Source organism: Ipomoea nil, unplaced genomic scaffold (genome assembly GCF_001879475.1).
Source record: "Ipomoea nil cultivar Tokyo-kokei standard unplaced genomic scaffold, Asagao_1.1 scaffold3377, whole genome shotgun sequence".
NCBI classification, from domain to species: Eukaryota; Viridiplantae; Streptophyta; class Magnoliopsida; order Solanales; family Convolvulaceae; genus Ipomoea; species Ipomoea nil.
Window position 1 is genome coordinate 2,602,749 of NW_017619805.1, and position 22,832 is coordinate 2,625,580.

Genomic DNA, 22,832 nt, shown 5'->3' on the forward strand with positions numbered 1-22,832 from the left:
CGACATAATCATTGCTTTGCTCGGATGTGGCTAGGCCGTTCCTGCAGGTTAATCGTTCCATGGATGTTCAACACCAAATTTTTGTGCTTAAGTGTGCTAGGGCCAACGATGGGCCTAATAGGACATTTCGCTTGGCTAGGGAGTTTGCTGGGTCATATTCCAATGTTAGTGCGACATGTGTGGACTTTAAAAACTTGAAGCGTGACTTAATGGCGTATATTGGCACTTCTGATGCTCATATTTTTGTGAAAAAATATGCTAAGAAGGTAGACGATTGCCCAGACTATTTCTTTAAATATGATTTGGATTCTGAGGATCAGTTACGGAGGGTGTTTTGGGCTGACCTTATTGCGAAGGAAAATTATTTAGGTTTTGGCGATGTGGTATCGTTTGATGCGATTTATGGTACTAATAGGTAAGCCACGTTTTTTCTAAAAAATTCCCAGTAGTTTGTTTATTTTTAAATTGTTTGTTTGTGCAGTTTGGTCTGTTTTTATTTGTGCATGCAGTGTGCTAACGCCCATGGTTCTATTCGTTTTTTGGTTTGGTGTTATGTCTCGCAGGTATGGTATGGTATGGTATTGGTTCCATTTATTGGTGTTGATAATCACAAGAGAGGCATCACGTTTGCAATTGGTTTGATTTCTCGTGAAGATGTGAATTCTTATGTGTGGCTTCTCCAACAATTTAAATCTGCAATGGGTTGTGTGCCTAGTTGCACTATCACTGACCAAGATCCTTCGATGCGGATTGCAGTCCCACAGGTGTTTGGTACTATGCGGCACAGGTTTTGTATGTGGCATATAATGTCAAAGGTTGGTGAGAAGGTTGGTAATGTTCTATCTAAAGACGAGGAGTTTCGACGTGCTTTGAATGATGTTGTTTGGAATGAGACGTTGTCCGTGGAGGAGTCTGAGCAGGGTTGGCAGGACGTAATGAAAAAGTATAGCCTTTGTGATCACCGGTGGTTTCGTCTGATGTATGATCTGAGATCGTATTGGATTCCTGCGTTTTTTAATGATCTTTTCATGGGTGGGCTGCTTCGCACGACATCCAGGTCCGAAGCTGCGAATAGTGTGTTTGGTAGTTGCACAAACCAACATGCTAGTTTGTCTGAGATGTTCAATAATTTTGAAGCGGCTATTGATGCTCAACGTGCGAAGCAGGCCAAACTGAATGCCGAATGTGAGGGCCATTTTCTTTTCTCCGAGACTCCGTTGTTGATTGAGAAGCATGCGGCTGCAGTGTATACTGTCAATGTTTTTTATGATGTTCAAGCCGAGGTTATTGCGGGATCTTTTTCGTGTCGTTCTGTTCGTTCAAATGTTGAAGGGGTGGTAACCCGTTATGAGGTGCAAGATGGTGATGAGTTGGTACACACGATGATTTTTGACTCTGGTAATATTGTTGTGGAGTGCACGTGTAACATGTTTACACGGGTTGGGTTACTTTGTCGTCATATTTTCTGGGTTTTCAAGGACCGTAGGGTTGTTTCTATCCCTTCTCGGTATGTTGTTTCACGTTGGACTAGGGGTGCTTGTGTGCGGCAGTTGTTGGGGGTTCAACGTCGGGGGTCGGTGGATGTAGATGTCGCTATTGGTGAAGCTTGGGCAGAATTCTTTTCGTGCATGACCATCGCGTCACGGAGTGTTGATCATGTTATGAAGCTGACTGCATCTTTGAAAGATTTCAACGCTAATTTATTGGCTGAGAATGGTCCCAGCGATCCCTCTTCTTCTTCTAAGAAGCAACTTTTTGAGGCGTTTTGCGGTGCTTCGCCCGATGGTCAAGTTCATATACGTCCTCTTCCTATCTCCATTAACAAGGGTGGTGGCAAACGTTTCAAAAGTACAAGGGAATTAGCTGTTGAAAAGGCTGGACGTCGTCAACAACAATGCCAAACTTGTGAAAAGTATGGCCATAATAGTCGTACATGCCCGATGCGGAACGTAAACATTTGAGGGCGGGGGTCGTACTGGTCTTTGAATTTTATTTAAGCTTCAACACATTGCTATGGTTTTTACTTCTCCAATGACTTGTTCTTATTCTGCATTTTCTGTTGGTTTTAAAATAATGAGTTTGTTTTGTTTTGTTTATTGGGTTTGTTTTCAAATATGTGGAACAATTTTATGACATGCGTTTTTTACATAGATTTTGTCAATTTCTCAATGCGCTGTGTCTATTATTGTCGCTTCGTTACTTCTTTAAATAATGATATGCCTTTGGTATTGTTTTATTTTGTTTCCCCTCTTTTTTTAACCATTCCCCAATTGCACAGTGTTGTTTCGTGTCTTTGCACATGGTTTCTGGTATTTTGAGCAATATTACACATGCTCTTCTTGCGTTGCACATCACTTCAACTTTTCTTGAACTCATGCACATTCCATCGGGGGTTACTACTGGTTGCACATTCAAGTACGGAGTCGTTACACGATTCCTGGTTAATGAATATATTGCATTTCTACAACCTTCATCGTTGCACATCCAGCTTTGGGGTTTACTACTGGTTGCACGTTCAAATACGGGGTCGTTGCACGATTCCTGATTTATGAATAAATAGCATTTCTATATTCTTCATCTTTGCACATTCCAGCTTTGTGTGTTACTACTGTTTGCACTTTCGAATATTGAGTCGTTGCATGAATTCTAACTAATAAATAAATTTCATTTTTATAACCTTCATCTTTGCACATTCCATCTGTTGGGGTATCTACTGTTTGCACATTCAAGTACGGAGTCGTTGCACGAATGCTGAATTATGAAAATCCATTTCACGTTTCAAAACTATTGCATATTCACGCATTTTGGGTTCTTTTACGCCTTAGTCAGTAGCCCGGTGCGTGTTTGTGAACCTAATGTTGGGAATCGCGTGCAATTCCAGTATAACTACACTTTTAAGACCAAAAATAAGTTAATGCACATTTGCAAACAAAATAATTCTTCCTTGCCAATTTCAATGGTCTAGTACCAGTCGTTATCTACCTTATTCGTGTGTCTTTTAGGCATCAAAAACTAATTCCCAATCTCATATCAAGCCACTTTCTCCAATTGCATTCTTTCTCATATTTTCCACTCAACAAGTACGCTACACCTTTTGCGTGAATTCTCCCTGGTCGAATATAGGTGAGCTTTGAATGTTTTTGCCGTGCTGCTCATTACACTCGCTGAGCAGGATCTCCTTCATGTACCTCATTCTGAATGTTTCTATTGTGGACTTGTCTCCTTTGCGTAGTCCACATTCCCAATTCCTAGCTTGCTCCCCTATGAAGCACTCCATGTGCCTCATTGCATACACACCACTATCTGGACTTTCTTTGGCATCCCTCCATGGCATTAGCATTCTTTTTGGTTCCATGTGTAGTATTTCAGCTGCCCGTTTATAGTCCTTGTTGTCGTTTATGAAGCACCCAAGCATGTCTTTTTGCGTACATAACACATTCGGTTAGTATCTCATATCCGGGCACCATCATTCATTATATAAAACTGTATCATAACTCTTACATATTTTTATACATGCAAAGCAGACACTTCATTGCACATTGAATAGTATTTCAAATGCATAACGGGTATAAATACCAATGCTCAGTACGATAGTCCGTTGGTGTACTCTCATATCATAACATCTTCAAAGTATATACTACTCTATATGCCCACCTACCATTACTCTTTTTACCATCACTCATGCATTCTTTTTTAAATCACATTATTGTTCAACTACTTTATCTTTTTTTTTTTCGAATTATAACCCAATTAATTTTACAAACATATAATGCGTGGTGCTTACCAAATCTGCAGGGATTTTGCCATATACTTGTTCTTTTTTCCCAGCTGATGAACTGTCAATTATTTGCATTTTCCCTCCCCTCACATCCACGGAGATGATATAGTAGTGAGACTTGTCGAGTATTGGGAATAGAAAATGCATTGCACATTTAGCTCAAATGCTTAGCAAGTATTTTGGTAAAGTAGGCGGAAACAAATTTAACACATATTCACCATGTTTGTCGTATTCTAACTTACCAAGTCAATTTCCGGCCACGACCTGTATGGGCTGAACGCTAGCTCGTCTCTCATTTTCCTTTTAAATGACTCTAGGCGCTGTGCTCGTGTCTCTGTGTACCCCACCACTGTTTCCATCTGCACATGCATACATATTAATATTAAATCAACTGTAATATTAAATACTATTCGTGCATTTCAAAACGTCCTTTCTTTTCAATTTATTTACCGTAATTTTTGTTGACCCAAAGAATCTATGCGGATGGTGGTCTGGTTTTTTGCGCTCTTTGTCATTTAACACGCATTCCCATGTGTCTATTACTGTCTCATTCACCTCTTTGTCCTTGTCCAGTGTCATCATGTCCGACCTAAATGCTCGCTGTCCCTTGAAGTAGAACACATCCTCGTTCCTTGTCATTAACAAAGCTTTTCAATTATAATTTAATTCATGAACCAAGATCTTCTAATGCTTTTGCGTTTAGTCTTTCTTACACATCAGTGTCCACAGACTCTATCAACCACTGCCTCATGTCCTTTGGTGTAGGTGAGTACCAGTTTGTGAGTTCTCTTCGGGCCACACAAATATCCTCGTCGGCCGTACCAGTGTTACGTGGTAACTGGGACGTATTGCCTTCGGTTCTTGGCATTTTCATTGGTGCACCTTGCAATTCAACTCTTTGCTCTCCTTCGTTCACTCCCAATGGGTTGAGCAGTTGCTGCAGAATGTATTTTCAAATTTTATTTTTCAATTCTTCACTAAATAATGATGTTATTGTCTATTCTTTTGTACTTGTTACCTCAGCTGGTGTGTGGAATGATTCTTCTTCCTGGTTTCTCGCCCGGTCGCCTTCGTTGCCCTCAACCTCGCCTGCACCATCTCTTTCCCCATTCGCATCAGTTTCCTTGTTTATCTCGTTCTGCTCCTGTGTCAACCCTAAACTGAATGACGGCATGCCAGCTTGGGTATCGTTTTCTGTGATACCCAAGCTCGCCTACACCATCTCTTTCCCCATTCACATCAGTTTTCTTGTTTATCTCGTTCTGCTCCCGTGTCAACCCCAAACTGAATGACGGCATGCCAGCTTGGGTATCGTTTTCTGCCATACCCCCCTCTACCTCATCGACTTCCATCCTCTCTGATGCGGTCCTCAATGACTCTTCTGCATTTTCAGCATGGTTTGGGTTGTGAATAGTAGTGCACCTTGCCTTAACTGCTACATATCGCTGCCCAATTCTTAGAAACATTCTGCCGGCGTCCAATAGCCTCTCAAATGTGGTATGGTGTATCGTGCATTCGCCTGCGTCGTCGGCAAGTGTAGTTAGGTCTTTGACGTTTTGTATTACTTGTTGCGCCCCTTTTTCAAACCTGTCCTCCATTGCCTGAAATACAGTGTATTGTGATTTATCACAATCTACATTTCATAACTGCTATGTAATAACTGTTGTATGTGCAAGTCCATGCAGTATTTATCATTTTGTATTGCATTATTCTTATGAAGTTAGGCGTCTGAAATTTTACCTTGACCAGATCATCTCCTTCATCTTCTTGATTTTCTTCCATAAGTTCATGTTGTGAACCATTGCCTCCATCCTAGTATCACCACGTACAAATATTATTTTCCAGTATCATTTTAAAAACATGCAGTTTCAGTACGAGTCATTGTGCATTCACGTACTTATTATTTGACTTTCGTACTATTAATTTGCGTTGGCGCATTTTACAATGTCTCCTGTTCAGCTAGTTCCTTATGTCAGTTTTTCCATATTCTAAAATGTGCAAATTGCCATGTCACTGTGTGCAACTAGTGTCTAACAACTCATGTTTCCAACTACATTCTGTGCACTACCCCAAATGCCTGGTGTGCAACGAGTTTCTTTTTCCCCTACTTTTGAATTAATTAATTGTGCACTACCACTTCTTGTAAGTGTGCAAGCAGAATACTTGGACATTGTGTGCAAGTAATTCCTTTTTTAAGTTTTCCCATATTCTAACCTATGCAATTTGACCTTTCACTTTGTGCAACCAGTCACCAAGAGGTTAGGTTTTGAACTATGTTATGTGCACTGCCCCATGTGCCTAGTGTGCAACGAGTTTCTTTCCCCCCTACTTTTGTATTAATAAATTGTGCACTGCCACTTCTTGTAAGTGTGCAAGCAAAATACTTTGACATTGTGTGCACCTAATTCCTTTTTTTAAGTTGCCCCATATTCTAACCTGTGCAATTTGCCCTTTCATTTTGTGCAACCAGTCACCAATAGGTTAGTTTACGACCTGTATTTATGTGCACTGCCCCATGTGCCTAGTGTGCAACCACTACCCTTTTCCCCCACTTTATACAACTTCATTGTGCATTCCCCCTTCTCCTAATTGTGCAAGAAGAACTCATTACTTTTAAATGCAAGAATAAAATGTGCATTCTCATATTTCAAATAATTCCAAGAACCCATTCGTGCTCACCTCATTCATTACCGCCTCTGTTTCCAATGCCAGCTCAATGTTCCCTAATCCAAATCCTCCCTTTTTAATCTCTGCAAATTCCCGATCATTCAACATCTTTGATGTCCATCCTTTGAACGCGGGCCTCCCTCGCTCCACGTAGCGTGTGGGGTTCACAACCGTATCTACATACAGCATCTGCCAAAACATACAAAGGGTGTGCTTATTAAAATACGTGAATTACTGTAGTGGACTACGTTTTCAGAGTGTTGTATAATACTTTAAATGTTTAATCACTAAAACTTTGCTGGTTACCGTTATAAATAGTATTGGCCCTCCAAACACCTTTTGTTTTTTTGTAGCCCACTTTCCGTGGCATTCAACCAGCTCGTCAACTACATACTTGCACCAATCTAAATCTTTAATCCTGCTCACATCTTTGAGTTCATGAAGGATGTCCTGATTAGCATACCCATTCTGTTGTATGCATACCAGTACGCTACTCACCAATACTGCAAAATGCCTCCTAAACAACTCACCGCCGTCCTTTTGTTTAATTAACTCTACTCCATCATGTATGGTGTAATTGTGTGGTTATCCTTGTTGAACTTTGCTCTCCATGTGTCTAGCTCTACACATTGTGCATTCCTCCTTCTTTTTTGAATCACCCTATTTCCTCGTGGGAATCCTAGTACTCTTTCCACATCTTCCTCTCTTATTTCTAACATCCGTCCCTGTCCTAAGTTTACTCTCTTTGTGCTTGCATCGAAGTTCTTCAACAACCAATTTCCCATTCGCAGGGGCGTGTCCTCCACATGTAACTGTAGCAAGCCTCCGAATCCGATTTCCCGTACTGCATTTCGTTGCAAGGTACAAAATTTCTTTATTGGATCCACCAGATAACGAGCACTTGCACGTGTGTTGAAAGTTGGGAACCTTTTCTCCTCTTCAGGGAGCAACTCGTACTCACTACTTCCATGACTTTGTTGCATTTGTGGCCTCCGTACTTGGACCGGTGGGCTAACAAAGTCATTGTCGGGATCCACGTTTCTTGCAACTGTTCCCTGCTTGTTTGTGCTCTTCGCTTTCTTCCCTGCAAAATGTTAGGACTCCTTGTTCATTCTTAAAGTTGGTTCCATTCTAACATTATGTTTGCACACAGATTATACTCAGTCTTTCATTATTTAATTCAACTGCTTATTATAATACTACACTAAATAGTCCTGATCCACAGTTTTCTATGGCGCAACTACATTTTCCACCAACACTTATTCCAATCTATCTCTTTTCATGCCAATATTTAATTCTGTTGTGCTATTAGTGGTCCCTACCTGTTGTTTTTATTCATATCATCACATTTATATGGATACCAATTGAAGTTTAACCACACTCTTTTTGGAATCTTAGTTAAAATCAAAATCTATACTTTCTGTCTCCATTATTATTATTATTATTATTATTATTTTGCAGTGTGTGGACCTTTTTATTTTGTCTAATCCTCTACATATTTGTGCGGTCTGACTCTTCTACACCGAGTATGGTGGCTGCACTACACTACACTTAACCCACCGTTAAAAAAAACCATTTAAACCATAATTGGTAAAAGCTTGTTGACAACACTTAACCATGTTTCCACTTCGTATCCCCCGTTCACCCTTGTTCCCAGTCTATATTTCCAGTCCTTACCAATGGCGGCCCTCCAACCTAGTCCCATCTAATATTGTTACTCAACCCACATCTTCGCCCTCTGTAATTATCCCAAAGATAAAACATAAAAAACAATTGGTTCGCACAGCACCATTCAGTACAAATCCCCTTGTTCCCGCAATGTAATCGCCGCCCTCACCCACCACCGATAGTCGTAGTCAGTCGCTCTAATCCACACCCACCATCGGCCATTTTTTCATTACCCAAAAACACTTAGATTTGCACAGACACAGACCATTTGAACATGCAAAATCACAAAAATTCGTTCCAAACTGGAATGCAAGTTTTCGTAAAAAAACCAAAACAATAAACAACTCTTCGCTTACCGAGTTTTGTTGATGCCTCCAGAGATGCACGCATTTTACTCCTTCTCGCAGTTCCGTCCGACATTTTTCTCGGCTCTGTACTATCGCGCAGCGCTTCAACAGGATGTCCTTTGAGCTCTCGGATTCGTGCAATACGGACAGCCTCCCAGATCTTTCACCGGTTAAACCCTACACGTTAATCCCCGAATTTTCGCTTTTTCCCTATATTAATTGCACAATCGATTAAATTTTTTACTCTTTTACCCGTTCTATTAATTATTAATACTCTTACTTACCAAAAGTCCACACGGTTTAATAACCTCCTTGTGCAATCTGGACCTTTAATTCCCTTGATCTGATGGTCACAACTTGACCACAATCCTCACCTAATACCCTGACCTCACTTGAACCTCCACCATATATATATATATATATATATATATATATATATATATATATATAAAGGATCAAATGAGGACTCATTCTTAGGTGAGGACGTGAGGACTAATCTTGTGCGTTCGTTTTTTTATTTCGATGGCCCGGATTTGATTTTCTAAGATGAGGTGGATTGATCTTTTTTGTTAAAGTTGGGTAGGACCGACCAGGCTTTCTTTTGCGACTGGCCAGTTTGGCCAGCCGCAACAACGCCGGCCATTTCTTTTTCTTTTTTTTCGGATGAATATTATATATATATATATATATATATATATATATATATGTATATATACATATTGGATTATATTCAAACAAAAACAGGTCTTAAAATACAAACTTGAGGACAAATGTGGAGTGTTTATTTTTCCATTCTACGGTCTTGATTTGTTCTAATTGTTGGATTTAATATATGGTATTAGTTCTAGCGTGTTTTGTTTTTATATTGGTAAGGGGGCAATTGTGGATTTTTACACAATATTCTCTCACTCTTCCTTAATCACTCGATGGTGGGCTTCCATCCGCTACGCACGCTCATTCTTCTCTCTTCAACCGCACAACTTTGGAGTTGTAGAAGCTACTCTCCTTCCACGTAGATGGTGGTCGCTGGGGACGCCGAACGGGGCAAAAGACGAGGACCTCCGGGTCCAATTGTCGGCCGAGGTATGTTTTCCCTTGTTGTAATTTTTTTTTTCGTAGTCACGTTTCTTTTTCTCTTGGGTGGGTGCATTGTGTTGGTTAATTGCTTTCCGGTTGTTGAGCTCAGCGTTGGAGGGAGAGGTGGTCGGGTTTTGTCTTATTTTTGGGGGTGACAGGCATAATAGGGTTCGTGGGCTTATGGGTTTGTTCCAATTTTGGGGTTTTGGGCAGATTAGGGTTTATATTTTTTTGTTTGGGGGTTGGGATTGAGGGATTTTGTCTCAATTTTTTGTGTCGGGCACAATAGGATGGGCATGGATATCGGGTGTGCTGTAATGGTATGTGCTCTGGGTGTATTTTCTGAAATTTTGGGTTATTATATAATGTAATCCTTGATCAAGATCTGGGTTTTTGAAAATTAACAACTGTAATGTTGTTACATGCCTATATTATCGTCAAATATTCTCACCTATTTATGTATATTAGCTATGTGATTCTTTATTTTTTTTTGTATTATGGTTAATAAGTAATTAATTTTCCTATCTCGTGGTGGTTTTGGTATAGTCTGCTCATTCACAACTATATAATGAAAATAAAAATTTGTATTGCTTTGCCAAGTGATTAGAGATAGATATGCAGAATAGTAATGTGATGAATCATATACTCATTGTTGATTTTCTTTGATGTTGAATGTTAGAAATTCATTCATGGTGGCCTAATCTTGGATAAAAATCTAATTTCTGAGTGAATATGTTTCTTAGTTATTGTTCTTTGGATGTTCTTATGGAAATAGATTACGTTTTTAAGTGCTTTTGATAGTTCTCATTAAGTGTAGCATTTGAGGGGAAACTCTGTTTCTAGTTTATTGATTTGTCAAGAAGATTGTTGTGTTCTGGTAGTTCTGGCAGTGTTTTGTTTTTTTTATGTTGTTGATTTTGGAGTTGGTATAGTTGATGTGTTAAGGGTATGGTTGGTGTGTATATTATAGTTTTGTTGTGTGATTGGCATTATCAGATTTGTTACAAACAGTGTTTGCTTGTATGTGTTTTTGTGTGCCAGTATTGTGTTGTTCTTATGCACTGTAGCCGGATCTTTCTGATTATTGTGTGCGTTGGTGTGGTGTGGTGTGTGCATGTCAGAGACTTGTGTGTTTTGATGTATACAGTTTGGATGCTAAGTGTGGTGGGGTGTGTGCACGGCATGTCTAGTTTAGCTTTTTAGTCTGTGTGTGATGTTGTTGGGGTCTGACCATTCCAGTTTGTTAATGTACCATTACGTATTTGTCTGTTGATCTATTTTAGAATTGTGGGAGATGTTGATGAATTTTTGTGTTTATGTGGTTGTTGCAGATAAGAGGTCTCAGGTTGAATAGCATGAACCTGGTGCCTCACAGAGTTGTGTTAGTGATGATGACTTCGTTTCACCACCGTTGCCCTTCCTTGCTATGGTGCGGGAACACCCGTTGTGGGATGCCCCTTATTATGAGCTTACTGTTGCGGAGGACGCGAGGTTTCCTTGGGCGAAGACAAGGATGCCGACTGCCGCATTGGTTGATGTGCTTAAGGACCTCACAGCCTAGCAGAGGGATGACATTTGGGGTGTGGGGTTTAGCTCGTTGTTGGAGTTTCGGGTGAATGAGTGCCCTCCCCACCTTGTGTGCTGGTTGCTTTCCAATTTTGATGGGTAGACGAGGACTAGTTTTCAAATTTTTTTTTGAGATTTTTGACACTATGTATCGTTTGTGACTATGTTCCCGAGGGTATTATGATCTTTATGGAGTGCATATTATGATTTTTTATCAGTCAACGATGGGTTTTTTAAAACAACTTTTTGGTTTCTTTTTAAGTTGTTGTTCTACTCAATTGACAGCTTAGGAATGTACACTTTTGTAATAGTGACTAGTTTCTACCTGCTATATTTAGATCTACCTACGCGGCTTTGATATGGTGTGTGTTAGTAGCGGGGAATTTTGTGCATCGTGCACACACGAAAATGATACTGTGCACATGTGTGCGTTTATTAGTATGCCTCTGTGCACTCCGTAACTCACAGTACGAGTAATACGGTTACCGTAACAGAATTACGCTACCAAAAACAAGGCTGGCACACACTTAAACCCACGAATGCACACAATTAAATCCTGGCATGCACAGACCTACTTCTCTATTGTCCCTTTGTTCACCAGGCCATGTTTCACTACATGCATCTCTAGTTTTTCTTCTAGTATGTATATGCCGTCATACATGGCTTCACTCTAGTAATTACCATTACTGCTATGCAACATGGGGCAAAACTTCCTTTGTTTAATTACTAAATGCACACACTCCAACTGATCTGAATGTATTAAATTGTCAAACATCACAACAAGGTAAAACAAAAATAGTTTTGGTCTCATGCAACGCATTAAAAAACATATGGTTTCTGAATAATGAAAACAAGATTATACGAATCGACTACTACTTTTTCTAGACAATTACAGTTGTCATGGCCCTTGCGGTCACATGTATGGCATGTCCCCTTTTTTCTTCTTCTTGGCTACTTTTTCTCTGTTGCTTTTCAATCTCTTCTCACCACCTTTGTTCTTTGCAATTGTAGGTGCTTTAATGTAAATTGCTCCCGGACATCATCATACAGGCCTTACAACCTAACCTATTTGACAGCCGTATTCTTCTCGTGGTTTTTGTGTTGTTCCTTATATCGTTGTGGATGTTCTTCTCCTTTGTACTTGGATTAAGACCTTCGCGTGAGCATACCATGCACTTAATCCCCACTTCGCCACCTCTAGTTTTCCTCATTATGCTATTTCTGACATCAAACCCAACAACGGTAGCATATACCTGGTAAAAATTCAATTCCTTGTTCTACTGATTCAAATCGTTGCCCAACATATGAAGTAATTTTCTTCACTTGGGGGATATGTCCCTGACACGTTCCTGTACTCCTCATCCACATTGCTCCTCGCATGTATCTATGAACCGACGTCAGACCAGACACATCCCATTCCTATAATGACAATAAAAAAAAACAAAAAAAAATTAGAAAACCACACGTGCACACAATTTATCGTAGTTGCACACACACAACACCATCTATGCACCTTTGTGCACTGGAGATATTTTATTTGTGCACTATTATTATTATAACAAATTGTATTCTCCAATAAGACTCATACTGTCCCAAAATAAGAAACCATAAAAATCACCCTATTCTGAATCTTATACTCACGATGCATGCATTATCTAAGACCAGAGTTAATAACAGCCTTTTCATTCAACTATGCGCACAGTACGCACAACATCAAATTTCCACGATTTTCTTCCAAAAAAAAAAAAAACAATTCAACATTATATGCAGTAAACACACTGTGTACAGTAGCACGCAGATCTTATTCAACAAGAGTGATGATCAGTTCTACGTAATTACCTGATTTTTTCGCCTCCATGTCGTATGGGTTCGTATCCATCTCTTCGCAACCGACCGGTGTGTGCGACTGCTGCCCCTGCAAGTGCTTCGCGATGGAATAGACGTAGACAACTCCTACCTTACTTAGTATATATATTTTCAAGAACATTTTTTTTATTCGCTATTGTACAAATTGTCACCTGTCTTGCTGACTGTTTCTCTATTTTTCAGGTAGCTCTAGTGTGGGATCGGATCCAGAGGCTGATACTCTCCGTACTTCATCCGCGCGTCGTCCGTATACTATGATGTCCTCTCGTGTGCAGCTTCTTCGTGAGCAGTTTCGTCGTTAGACTCGATCACGAACTGCTCAGCCTCTAGTTTTCTCGGGCTCTTCAGCAGCAACTTCTAAGGGTAAGGGTAAGAGACTTGCACGGGGGGGGGGGGGTGGGTGGGGGGGGGGGATCTTCTGATTTGTTGCCTCCTCCCTTAGCTAGTGATGTCGGCGCGGGGCTCGATTCAGGTTCTTCCGAGGATGTGGTAGCGCCGACAGATGGGGGCCAGGTTCGTCCATGGGTTTTGCGGAAGAGGGCTCGACAGGGGTCCGAACAGGGTTAGTAGGCGCCATTGGAGTCGGAGCTGCAATCTCTGACCCTGACTGTGGACGGTGTAACACCCCGCATTTTCCTAAATATTTATATTAAATATAAATATTTTTCAAATAGAACTATTTACTTATAATTAAATATTTTACTAAAAATATATATATAATATATACCTAAATATGTCACTACAGGCTTTGGTTATATTATTTTATAAACTATGATTTTAAATGCCCAACAAATACTACTTAGCCCAAACCATTTATCCCTTAATTTATTGATATGACCCAAGATGGACCGTGGACTTTTGTCTAAAATAAAGTCCGTTAGCCTTTTAGATAAAATAAGGAGGGTCCTCTTACCTTTTCAGATTCGTATTAGGAATCCTAAACCTCTTACCTTTTCAGATTCTAATTGGGAATCCTAACATATTTAAAGGGAATTAGAAAGCATTAGAGCCCTATTACCCATACCTCCCTCACCCCACACGAAAATCCCTCCCAAGAATCAAGCCAAAGAATTCTCCATCACCAAGCTTAGGAAGGATCGATTGGAAGGAGACCTTGAGGAAAGATCTTAGGAAATTGTGAGAAGTTTAATTAAGCTAAAAGGTAACCCATGTCATACGAAACCTATTTTCCTTGCTATCTTTTGATTTATTGGCTTCTTTGAATGATTGTATGTGTGATCTTGTGATTATGCATTGATAGAGCTTGTCTTTAGGGTTTATATGATGGTTTCTTAATATTCTTGAGGTTCTTGATGTTCTTGAACGATTATATGTTTATTCTTATGTCTTGGCATGTTTAGAGCTTGTGTTTAGGGTTCAATTGTGGTATTCATTGGTTTATTCATGGTGTTCAAGTCCCTATTATTGTTGATGGGTAATGTGATATATTTGGACATGATTTTGGGTCAAATTGATGAATTCATGGGATGGAAAAAATGCCAAGAATACTTGTTCCAGCGAGTAGTCGGTGGGTGGATGAACCCCCACCTGTTCACCTGCCGGAAAAGGGACGCCGTTCCAGCGGGCGGCTGGCGGGTGGACGACTACTCGCTGGAACAGTGGAGGCCGCCGGCGGGCAATCTGGCGGGTGGTTGTCCACCTGTCGTACCGCCCGCTGGTACGGCCGGTGCAGTGCTCCGTTGGCCTCCAGTATCTCCCTTGATGTTCGTAAGTCTAGATTGATGTCTTGAGCACCGTAATGGGATTTGAGAGTCTTGATTAATGCATGTGGTCTAAATTTGTATCCCGTTAGTTCAAAGTATGAATTGTAACCTCCCATATAAGCCTTGTGGTTGTCTTGTTGTCAAAGTAAGTAATGTCTAGGTTGTTCCCCATGAGTCATGTGGTTGTATTGGTGTCACTTGTTGATAAGAGTCGGTACATATGTTGTGCCCTCCCTTTGATTACCCCTTGATGAAGTTATTGTTGAGTATTGATTGTTGTGTTGTTATCCATGATGGTGAAATATATGAGATTGGCGGTATAAAAATAGATTGGTGGTTTAATGCACTGAGTGTGCTTTTGTTGATTGCGATGCGGTGCATTTGTCTTTTGATATGGTGCTGCGGTACCTTTGGCACTGAGTGTGCTTTGATCGGCGAAACAGTTTGGCGGTTAGTTAGGCGGGGATCATTGCTCCAGAGGGATAAGGCTAGTGGTGTACAGGGTGGCCTAGAGGTACAGTTTTGGAACTGATATAAGGATGGAGGGGAGTAAAGATTGGAACTTGGTATGAGGTTGTAACATGGACGTGTCTTGCAGTCATATTGTTGTCTGTTGTTGTTGACGTCTCTTGTGGTCTTATTGTTGTCTGTTATTGTTGTCGTGTCTGGTGGTCTTATTGTTGGTTGTCATTGTTGTCTTGTCTTGTGGTCATGGTTTGCATGCTTGTATTGTAATGTTGTCGTGTCGTGTCAATGTTAATGGTGTGTCGTGAGCCCTTTTCCTGATTTGAAAGCTAGAGTTGTTTAGGACTATATTTATGTATTCCCAAGTCTCAAAATGGTTTTCTCATATCTATATATATTGTACTCAACGCGTGGGAGTGGGTTGCTTTGCATTATTCACTAACGGTTGTTACACCGCATGTTTTTCAGGTACAGATTAGTTGGCTCGTGAGTGCGCTAAATGGAGTTGTGGTTCCTAGCTTAGGTAGTAGTTAGCTTCAGTTTGACGGCCTGTGAGCCATTTTGTATTCGAATGATATTTATGGATTATGATTAGTTAGTTGGTAGCCTGTGCATCTAGGTTCTCTAGCTTAGATGTGGCATAGCACCCCTAAACTATTATGCTTAGCTTCCGCTTATTTGGGTATTAATGATAGACTTATTCTTATTTCGTAAGCTTTAATTGTTTTAAAATATGTTGAAAATCAGGGGTGTTACAGATGGTTGGGAGGATTCCACCATGAGTGGCAAGCTGTTTAACTTCAATCCCGTATAGTGGGGAAATGGCGTTTTCTTCCCTCTCAATCAACAGGCCTTGAAGTCTCATGGGATTGACGATCTTCATAGGAGAATGGTCGCTCAGCTTTATCGGGTAAGTTAGCATTTGACATAGTTTTTCTTTGATCGCAAAGTTTCCTTCTATTTCGTTCTTCCTTGTGATTTGCTGGGTATCCTTCTCATGATCAGGCCGTTTCAGTTGGCATGGAGATCTTTGGGTGTTATCGGGCATGCTTATCGGAGGCGGGGGGATCTTTGCGCTCGTGTAGATGAGTTGTCTGCCCAGTTGACTGATCTTTCCCCTCGGGCCAGGCATGAGAGGTGGAGCTTGGCTTATCGGCCAAGGCTGCGGCTCAACGAGCGCAGCGAGCTGCTGAGGGGGATCGCCAGAGGGCTGAGGAGTTGCTTCGTTCTGCCATAGAGGATTATCGTTGTTCAAACCGTTTTAGGCAGGATGCTTTATTGGCGATCCGTCAGACTCCTGAGAATTTGGCGATGGTCAGCAAGGAGTGGTTGTCTACTCCCGCAGGTGTTTAGTATGCTAGTGTTATGACGTCGGGGGACTATTATGAGGGGATGCGACATATGTAGGAGGATATCTATAATTGTAACACCCCGTGTTACGATCTTCATACCCGGATTAATTATGTAATTAATCCCGTTAAAGAATAATTAAAAAGGATTTAATATGGTCGGGATCCCTTAATTAATTAATGTGGCCCAAGGAGGACCATGGACCCTTGTCTATATTAAAGACCCTAAGCCTATTAGGAGTAAAGAAAGTAGACATTTTACTATTCAGATTCTAATTAGGATTCCTAACTCTATAAATAGGGGATTAGAAAGCAATTAGAACCCTTCCACCGATAACTCTATTTCTTGAAATATTCCCCCAAGAAACCTAGCCAGGGCATTCCCCATCACCAAGCCTAGGAAGATCAATCGAAAGAAAATCTTGGAAAAGAACCTTAATAGCCAAGGGAAGATTAATTAAGGCTAAGAGGTAACCCATGTCCAACAAAACCTATTTTCCTTGCTATTGTTTATTGATTGGCTCCGTTGAACGATTGAATGTGTGATTTTGTATTTGTGCCTTGTTAGAGCTTGTCTTTAGGAATTGTGATAAGAATTCTTGTTATTCTTGATATTCTTGATGGCCCTGTGTGGTCGTTAGGATGTTATTGTATTTAATTATGTTTAGAGCTTGTCCTTAGGGTTTATATTGTAAATATTGTTGTTGTGATGTTTTTGGTGTTCTTGGGTGGGTTTACGCATGCTCGGGTGTTGATTCAAGGTTAGGGCTTTTTTTTTGGGCTTTGCATATAGATTTCTTGATGACATTGAGGTTCTTGATGCTCTTGGACCGTTATGTGTTTAATCTCAAGTCTTGGCATTTTAGGATTGTGTTAGGGTATAATTGTGGTGTTTCTTGGTTTAATTCTTGTTGTTCGAGTCAATATTGTTTTTGATATGTATTGGGATGTGTTTGGACTCGATTTTGGGTTTAATTGATGAATTTTTGAAGGGGAAAAATGCCGAGTTACCACCGTACCAGCGGGGGGTCGTGGGGGGGGGGGGGGGGACGAATCCCCACCTGACCACCTGCCGGGAACCGCCCACTGTGCCAGCGGGTGGACGACCACCCGCTGGTACAGTACCGCCTACCGGCGGGTGGTCGACCACCCGCCGTATCACTTGCTGGTACGGGCGGGGCGGGGTGCTGTTTTACCTCGTTTGTTGTTTCCCCGTGCCCCATTGTGCCTCGTTTGATGTTTAAGAGTCTCGTGTGATGTTTCAGAGATCGTTTTAAGAGTTGTGTGGCGTGGTTATTGTTTTTGTTGAGCTTTGATTGTTGTTGTTGTTGTTGTTGAGGATTGACTATTGTTGTTAATTGAGTGTTGTTGGTTGCGGTTACCACTGAGTATTGGTTTTTGTGATTGATCTGTCCATAATGAGAAAAGAGATGTGATTGGTGGAAAAGATTTGTTGGCAGTTTGGCACAACGAGTCCCCAGTCATTGTGCTAAAGGCACAGACCATTCGGTTATTGTGCTAAGGGCACAGACCACCTTGATCAGTTTGCTAAAGGCATAGATCAAGTTATTAAGCACTGCGGTGCCATGTCATGTGCTATAGGCACTGACCCCTTGATTATAGTGCTATAGGCACGGGTCATGCGAATGGTACTACGGTGCTATCAGATTGGTGGTTTTGTTGGCGGTATGTCGGTGGGGAGCATGCGTGCTCGGGAGGGATAAGGGAGGCGTTATAAGGGTGGCTTGGAGGTACATGTTGGAACTGATATAAGGATGGAGAGAAGTAAAGGCTGGAAATTGGTATAAGGTTGGATCATGGATGTGTTCCCTGTTGACTGCTCGTTGTTATTGATTGTTGTTGAGCCCCATTATTGTCATTTTTTGTTATTATTGAGCCTTGTTATTATCTTAACTTGCGAGCTTAGGATGCATGCTAGTATCTTTATGGTGTTCATAGTGTCAACCTGTTGTTGTGTCTTGAGTCTTGATCTTGGTTTTAAAGCTAGCGTTGTTTAGGATTATATATGTATTCCAGTCTCAAAATAATTCTCTATACTTATACTTATTGTACTCAACGGGTGGGAGTGGGTTACTCACCATTATTCGCTTACGGTTTTACACCGTATGTTTTTCAGGTGCAGATCAGTAGCTTCGGAGTGCGCTAGATGGACGCGTGGACTTAGCTTAGATAGTTTTAGTCTTGGTAGATGGCCTGTGTGCCTTGGCTTGTATTTTGTATATTAAACTTGAATTATGTTCTGTTTAGTTAGTTAGCCTGTGGATCTACGTTCTTAAGCTTGGATGTGGCATAGCACCCCGATTTTTATCGTGTAGTCTCTGCTCTGTTTGGCATATTAATGTTAGATTGCCTTTATTTCATAAGCTTAAAAGTTTTAAAAATTAGGGGTGTTACAATAACGTTTTGAGTTCCTCTGATCCCCACTGTATGCCGGCAGACTTGGGTCTTCCGTCTCCCTACCATCCCGGGGCTGACTGTCATCTAAGCGTGGAGCCCTCCATGCCGATAGATGCGGTCCCTGTTGCGCCTCCTCCTGGATTTGGGACATCGCTGAGCTTGAGCGAATAGCGGGAGATCCCTTTTGATCCTGATTTCTTCAATTTGTCTGTCAACCTTCAGGAGCTGGCTGATCTTGTGGATGCCGTTGTTTCCTTTGGGCAGTTGGATAGCGCGGGTCAAGACGGAGCTAAGCAAGGAGATGCCTCAAGCCGTGCTACCGCTCTTTAGATTACATGTAGTTGTGGTGACTCCAAGGCTCTACTTTATTTCTTTTTTGCTTGTACACCGGGTACTTGGTCAATTTGTTGTTCTATTTTGTTTCTCTTGTTTGTACACCGGATAGTTGGTGACTTTGTCGCCCTACTTTGTTTCTTTTGCTATGTACATCGGGTACTTGTTGGCTTGGTCGTTTGTATTTTGTTTCTTTTGTTATGTGTGTATTTTTGTGCATGCTGATTTCAACTTTATCTAACCCCACTCTTTTAGCCACCCTGCACGATTTTTCAGAACGTCTCCTGTTCTCTGTCAGTATGCCCATCCACCAAAGACTTTTGAGAACGTCTCCCGTTCTCTGTCAGTATGCCCATCCACCAAAGGCTTTTAAGAACATCTCTCGTTCTCTGTCAGTATGCCCATTCACCAAAGACTTTTGAGAACGTCTCGCGTTCTCTGTCAGTATGCCCATCCACCAAAGACTTTTGAGAACGTACCCCGTTCTCTATCAGTAGGCCCATCCACCAAAGAATTTTGTTCCCGTTCTTTGTCAGTATGCCCATCCACCAAAGACTTTTGAGAACGTCTCTTGTTCTCTGTCAGTATGCTCATCCACCAAAGACTTTTGAGAACGTCTCACATTCTCTGTCAGTATGCCCATCCACCAAAGACTTTTGAGAACGTCTCCCATTCTCTGTCAGTATGCCCATCCACCAAAGGCTTTTGAGAACGTCTCTCGTTCCCTGTCAGTATGCCCATCCACCAAAGACTTTTGAGAACGTCTCCCGTTCTCTGTCAGTATGCCCATCCACCAAAGACTTTTGAGAACGTCTCCCGTTCTCTGTCAGTATGCCCATCCACCAAAGACTTTTGAGAACGTCTCTCATTCTCTGTCAGTAGGCCCAAACGCCAAAGATTTTTTGGGAACGTCTCCCGTTCTCAGCTAGTACGCCCAACCGCCAAAGAGTTTTGAGAACGTCTCCCATTCTCAGTCAATACGCCCCGAAAGGTCTATAAAAACGTCACCCGTTTTTTGTCAGTATGCCACTCCGTCATTGGCTTTTGAGAACGCTGCCCGTTCTCTATTTCGATATCCCATACTGTATTTGACTACTTTCTATCGGCCATGTTCAATACCTTGATGACTCCTAAACTTGGCCCTATGCCCTATATCGACAAGATTTCTTTCCTATAACCTCTAGACTCTACACTAACCCTTCACCCATAACTCCCCATTATATGATATTATCAGGTTCTTTACTCCGACAGTTATATGCATTTGTTTCACTATAATCTGATTCCTACTCCATGTATGACGACCACTAAGAGGTGGGAAGGTCTGTCGACCACCGAATCGTGGGAAGACGAGTCGACCGCTGAGAGGTGGGAATGTCCGTCGGCCACTGGTGCACACTGTGTTGTGCACCAGTGAGATTCTTCTTCACATGTAAGAAATTTTCAGGCAGATAACCACTCCCAAAACATTAACAACACATCTAAGCTCAGCAATAACACATTCTACTAGCTCAAACACACATTATTCTAGCATTTCTACTCATTTCTAAGCACAAAACAATGACTTCACAGAGTCAAAAATAGATTTGGGAGTCCATGGGGTTATACCTTTGTAGACTTCTTCTCTTGGCTGTGATTCCACCTTTTTCCCAAGCTAGCTACACCCTCCTTCACCTCCTAAACATCTCAAACAAACCATACAACACTCTTACTACTAAGTCCTCAGAGATAGAGAGAATAGAAGGAAAGTTGGAAGGAAATGAAGGCTAAAACTTGAAGAAACTTATTGTGTTTTCTTCCTTGTGATTGCAGAGCTCAAAGATGTCGGAGGCAAAGAGTGGAATCAGGAGAAAACATTAGCTTACTATTCCTTTTATATGAGTGCAAAACCCTAGGAAGATACTCAATGATTGGTGGAGGGTAATGTGGTAATTTGGTGGTTGTTCTACAAGATCAGACAAGGGGTTTTGGAGTGGTGTGGTTCACCATGCTTCATGGACCATGGTCCAAAATCAGAATTTTAAAAGTAGTTTGGGTTGAAAATGAATTTCCCAAAAATGATTTCTAAATAGACATTTGATTTAGGTTTCTCAGATCTCTCCCGGTCTCACTCATATGAAATTTTCAATTTAAAACTTGCCACGCAATGTACTCGAGAATTTAGGATTTTTGTTCCAAATCATGTTCCGGTGTTGAATTTATTTAAAAGTGGCTCAAAATATTTTATTCTATTACCGATTTTATTGCAAAAATTTGTATGGAGTGAAAAATGGCTATTTTGGGATTTCTTAAAACTGAATTTATAAAATAAATTTTTGGGTTGTCATGGGAAGGTTTGTCGACCACCGAGTGGTGGGAAGACGAGTCAACCGCTTAGAGGTGGGAAGGTCCGTCGGCCAGCGAGAAGTGGTGAGAAGACGAGTCGACCACTGAGTGATGGGAAGGTCTGTCGAACACTGAGTGGTGGGATGACCAGTTAGGATGACTGGTTCGCCTAGATGACAAGTTAGGATGACTAGTCTAGATGACCAGTTGAGGTGACTAGTTAGGGTGACTAGTCTGGATGACCATTTGGGGTGACCAGCCCACCTGCATAGTTTGTCCAAACTAACTGCCGGAATTCAGAGGGCATTTGCGGTGGTTTGTTAATGTTAGAGGTAGGTTGTCTCTATTAGTTTGATTGTTTTACTCTGGATGATTTTATATATTAGAGGTCATCGTCGTGTGACGCTCCCTATTGTCTTTCTGTGGTGCTTGTCCTAGAGAGTGACAGTGTGACAACCCAAATATTTAACCCCAAATTTTTATTTTCTAAAGTTTAGAAATAAAATTATTTTATTTCTACGATTATTTAAAACTTTGAACCAAAAGTCTATTTGAGACGAAACCGTATTTCTCCATATCAGATTTCCTAACCTAAATGATTTTGGATGAGCCCAAAAATATTTATTCTAGTCCAAAAGTGTAGCCCAACCTTTGTAACCCAAACGCAAATATTTGATTCAACTTTAGCCAAACTTCAATATAGTAACCCTATCCTTAATATGTTTATATATATATATATATGTGTGTGTGTGTGTGGGGGGGGGGGGGAGGAGAACATCAGAACCAAACAACCCCCTTTCCCGTCTCTCTCTCTCTCTCTCTCTCTACAAAATGGAATCAGAATAACATTACGTGAGTTCTGCTGGATGAGTTCTTCTATTTGTCTCTTCAAAACGTGACACTCATCCGTATCGTGGCCGGTTTGCCTATGGAACCTGCAGTACTTTGTTTGGTCCGCCTTCGGGGAGACCTTCATGCACTACTCGGGGAATTCTACCATTCTCATCTCCTCAGCTTGCTTTAGAATGACACTGACGGGATGGGTAAGAGGAGTTAGATTACGCAAGGGAACCAGGCGAGGTCGTTCGTGGTCTCGGTCTTTCCCTGCGGTCAGGTGGTTCGAGAGTGGTGCCTGGCTGGGCGGACCCGCTTTCCCAGGCTTCCCACCTTTCCTTCCATCCTCTTCGTCCTTCTTCTTCCTGTCGACGTCCTCTGCTTCGGCATAGCGGCTAGCCGTCCTAATTCCAGGGCA

General features: G+C 41.3%; 1 protein-coding gene and 1 long non-coding RNA gene across 2 annotated transcripts; one reads left to right on the forward strand and one right to left on the reverse strand.

The window, feature by feature from the left end:
* Window positions 1-2,804: 2,804 nt before the first annotated feature.
* On the reverse strand, window positions 2,805-6,992 carry LOC109170912. Its single transcript, XM_019320048.1, has 5 exons — window positions 6,752-6,992; window positions 6,458-6,634; window positions 5,519-5,590; window positions 5,286-5,379; window positions 2,805-2,855 (listed from the first exon to the last, which is right to left on the reverse strand). Exons 2-5 carry the CDS (start codon window positions 6,632-6,634, stop codon window positions 2,815-2,817), a joined length of 384 nt encoding a protein of 127 aa, XP_019175593.1. The 5' UTR covers window positions 6,752-6,992; the 3' UTR covers window positions 2,805-2,814.
* A 2,365-nt stretch (window positions 6,993-9,357) lies between these two features.
* LOC109170911 lies at window positions 9,358-11,364 on the forward strand. The gene is made up of 2 exons (XR_002052496.1): window positions 9,358-9,543; window positions 10,869-11,364. It is a non-coding gene; the product is annotated as an uncharacterized LOC109170911 (long non-coding RNA).
* The last annotated feature ends 11,468 nt before the right edge of the window (window positions 11,365-22,832 follow it).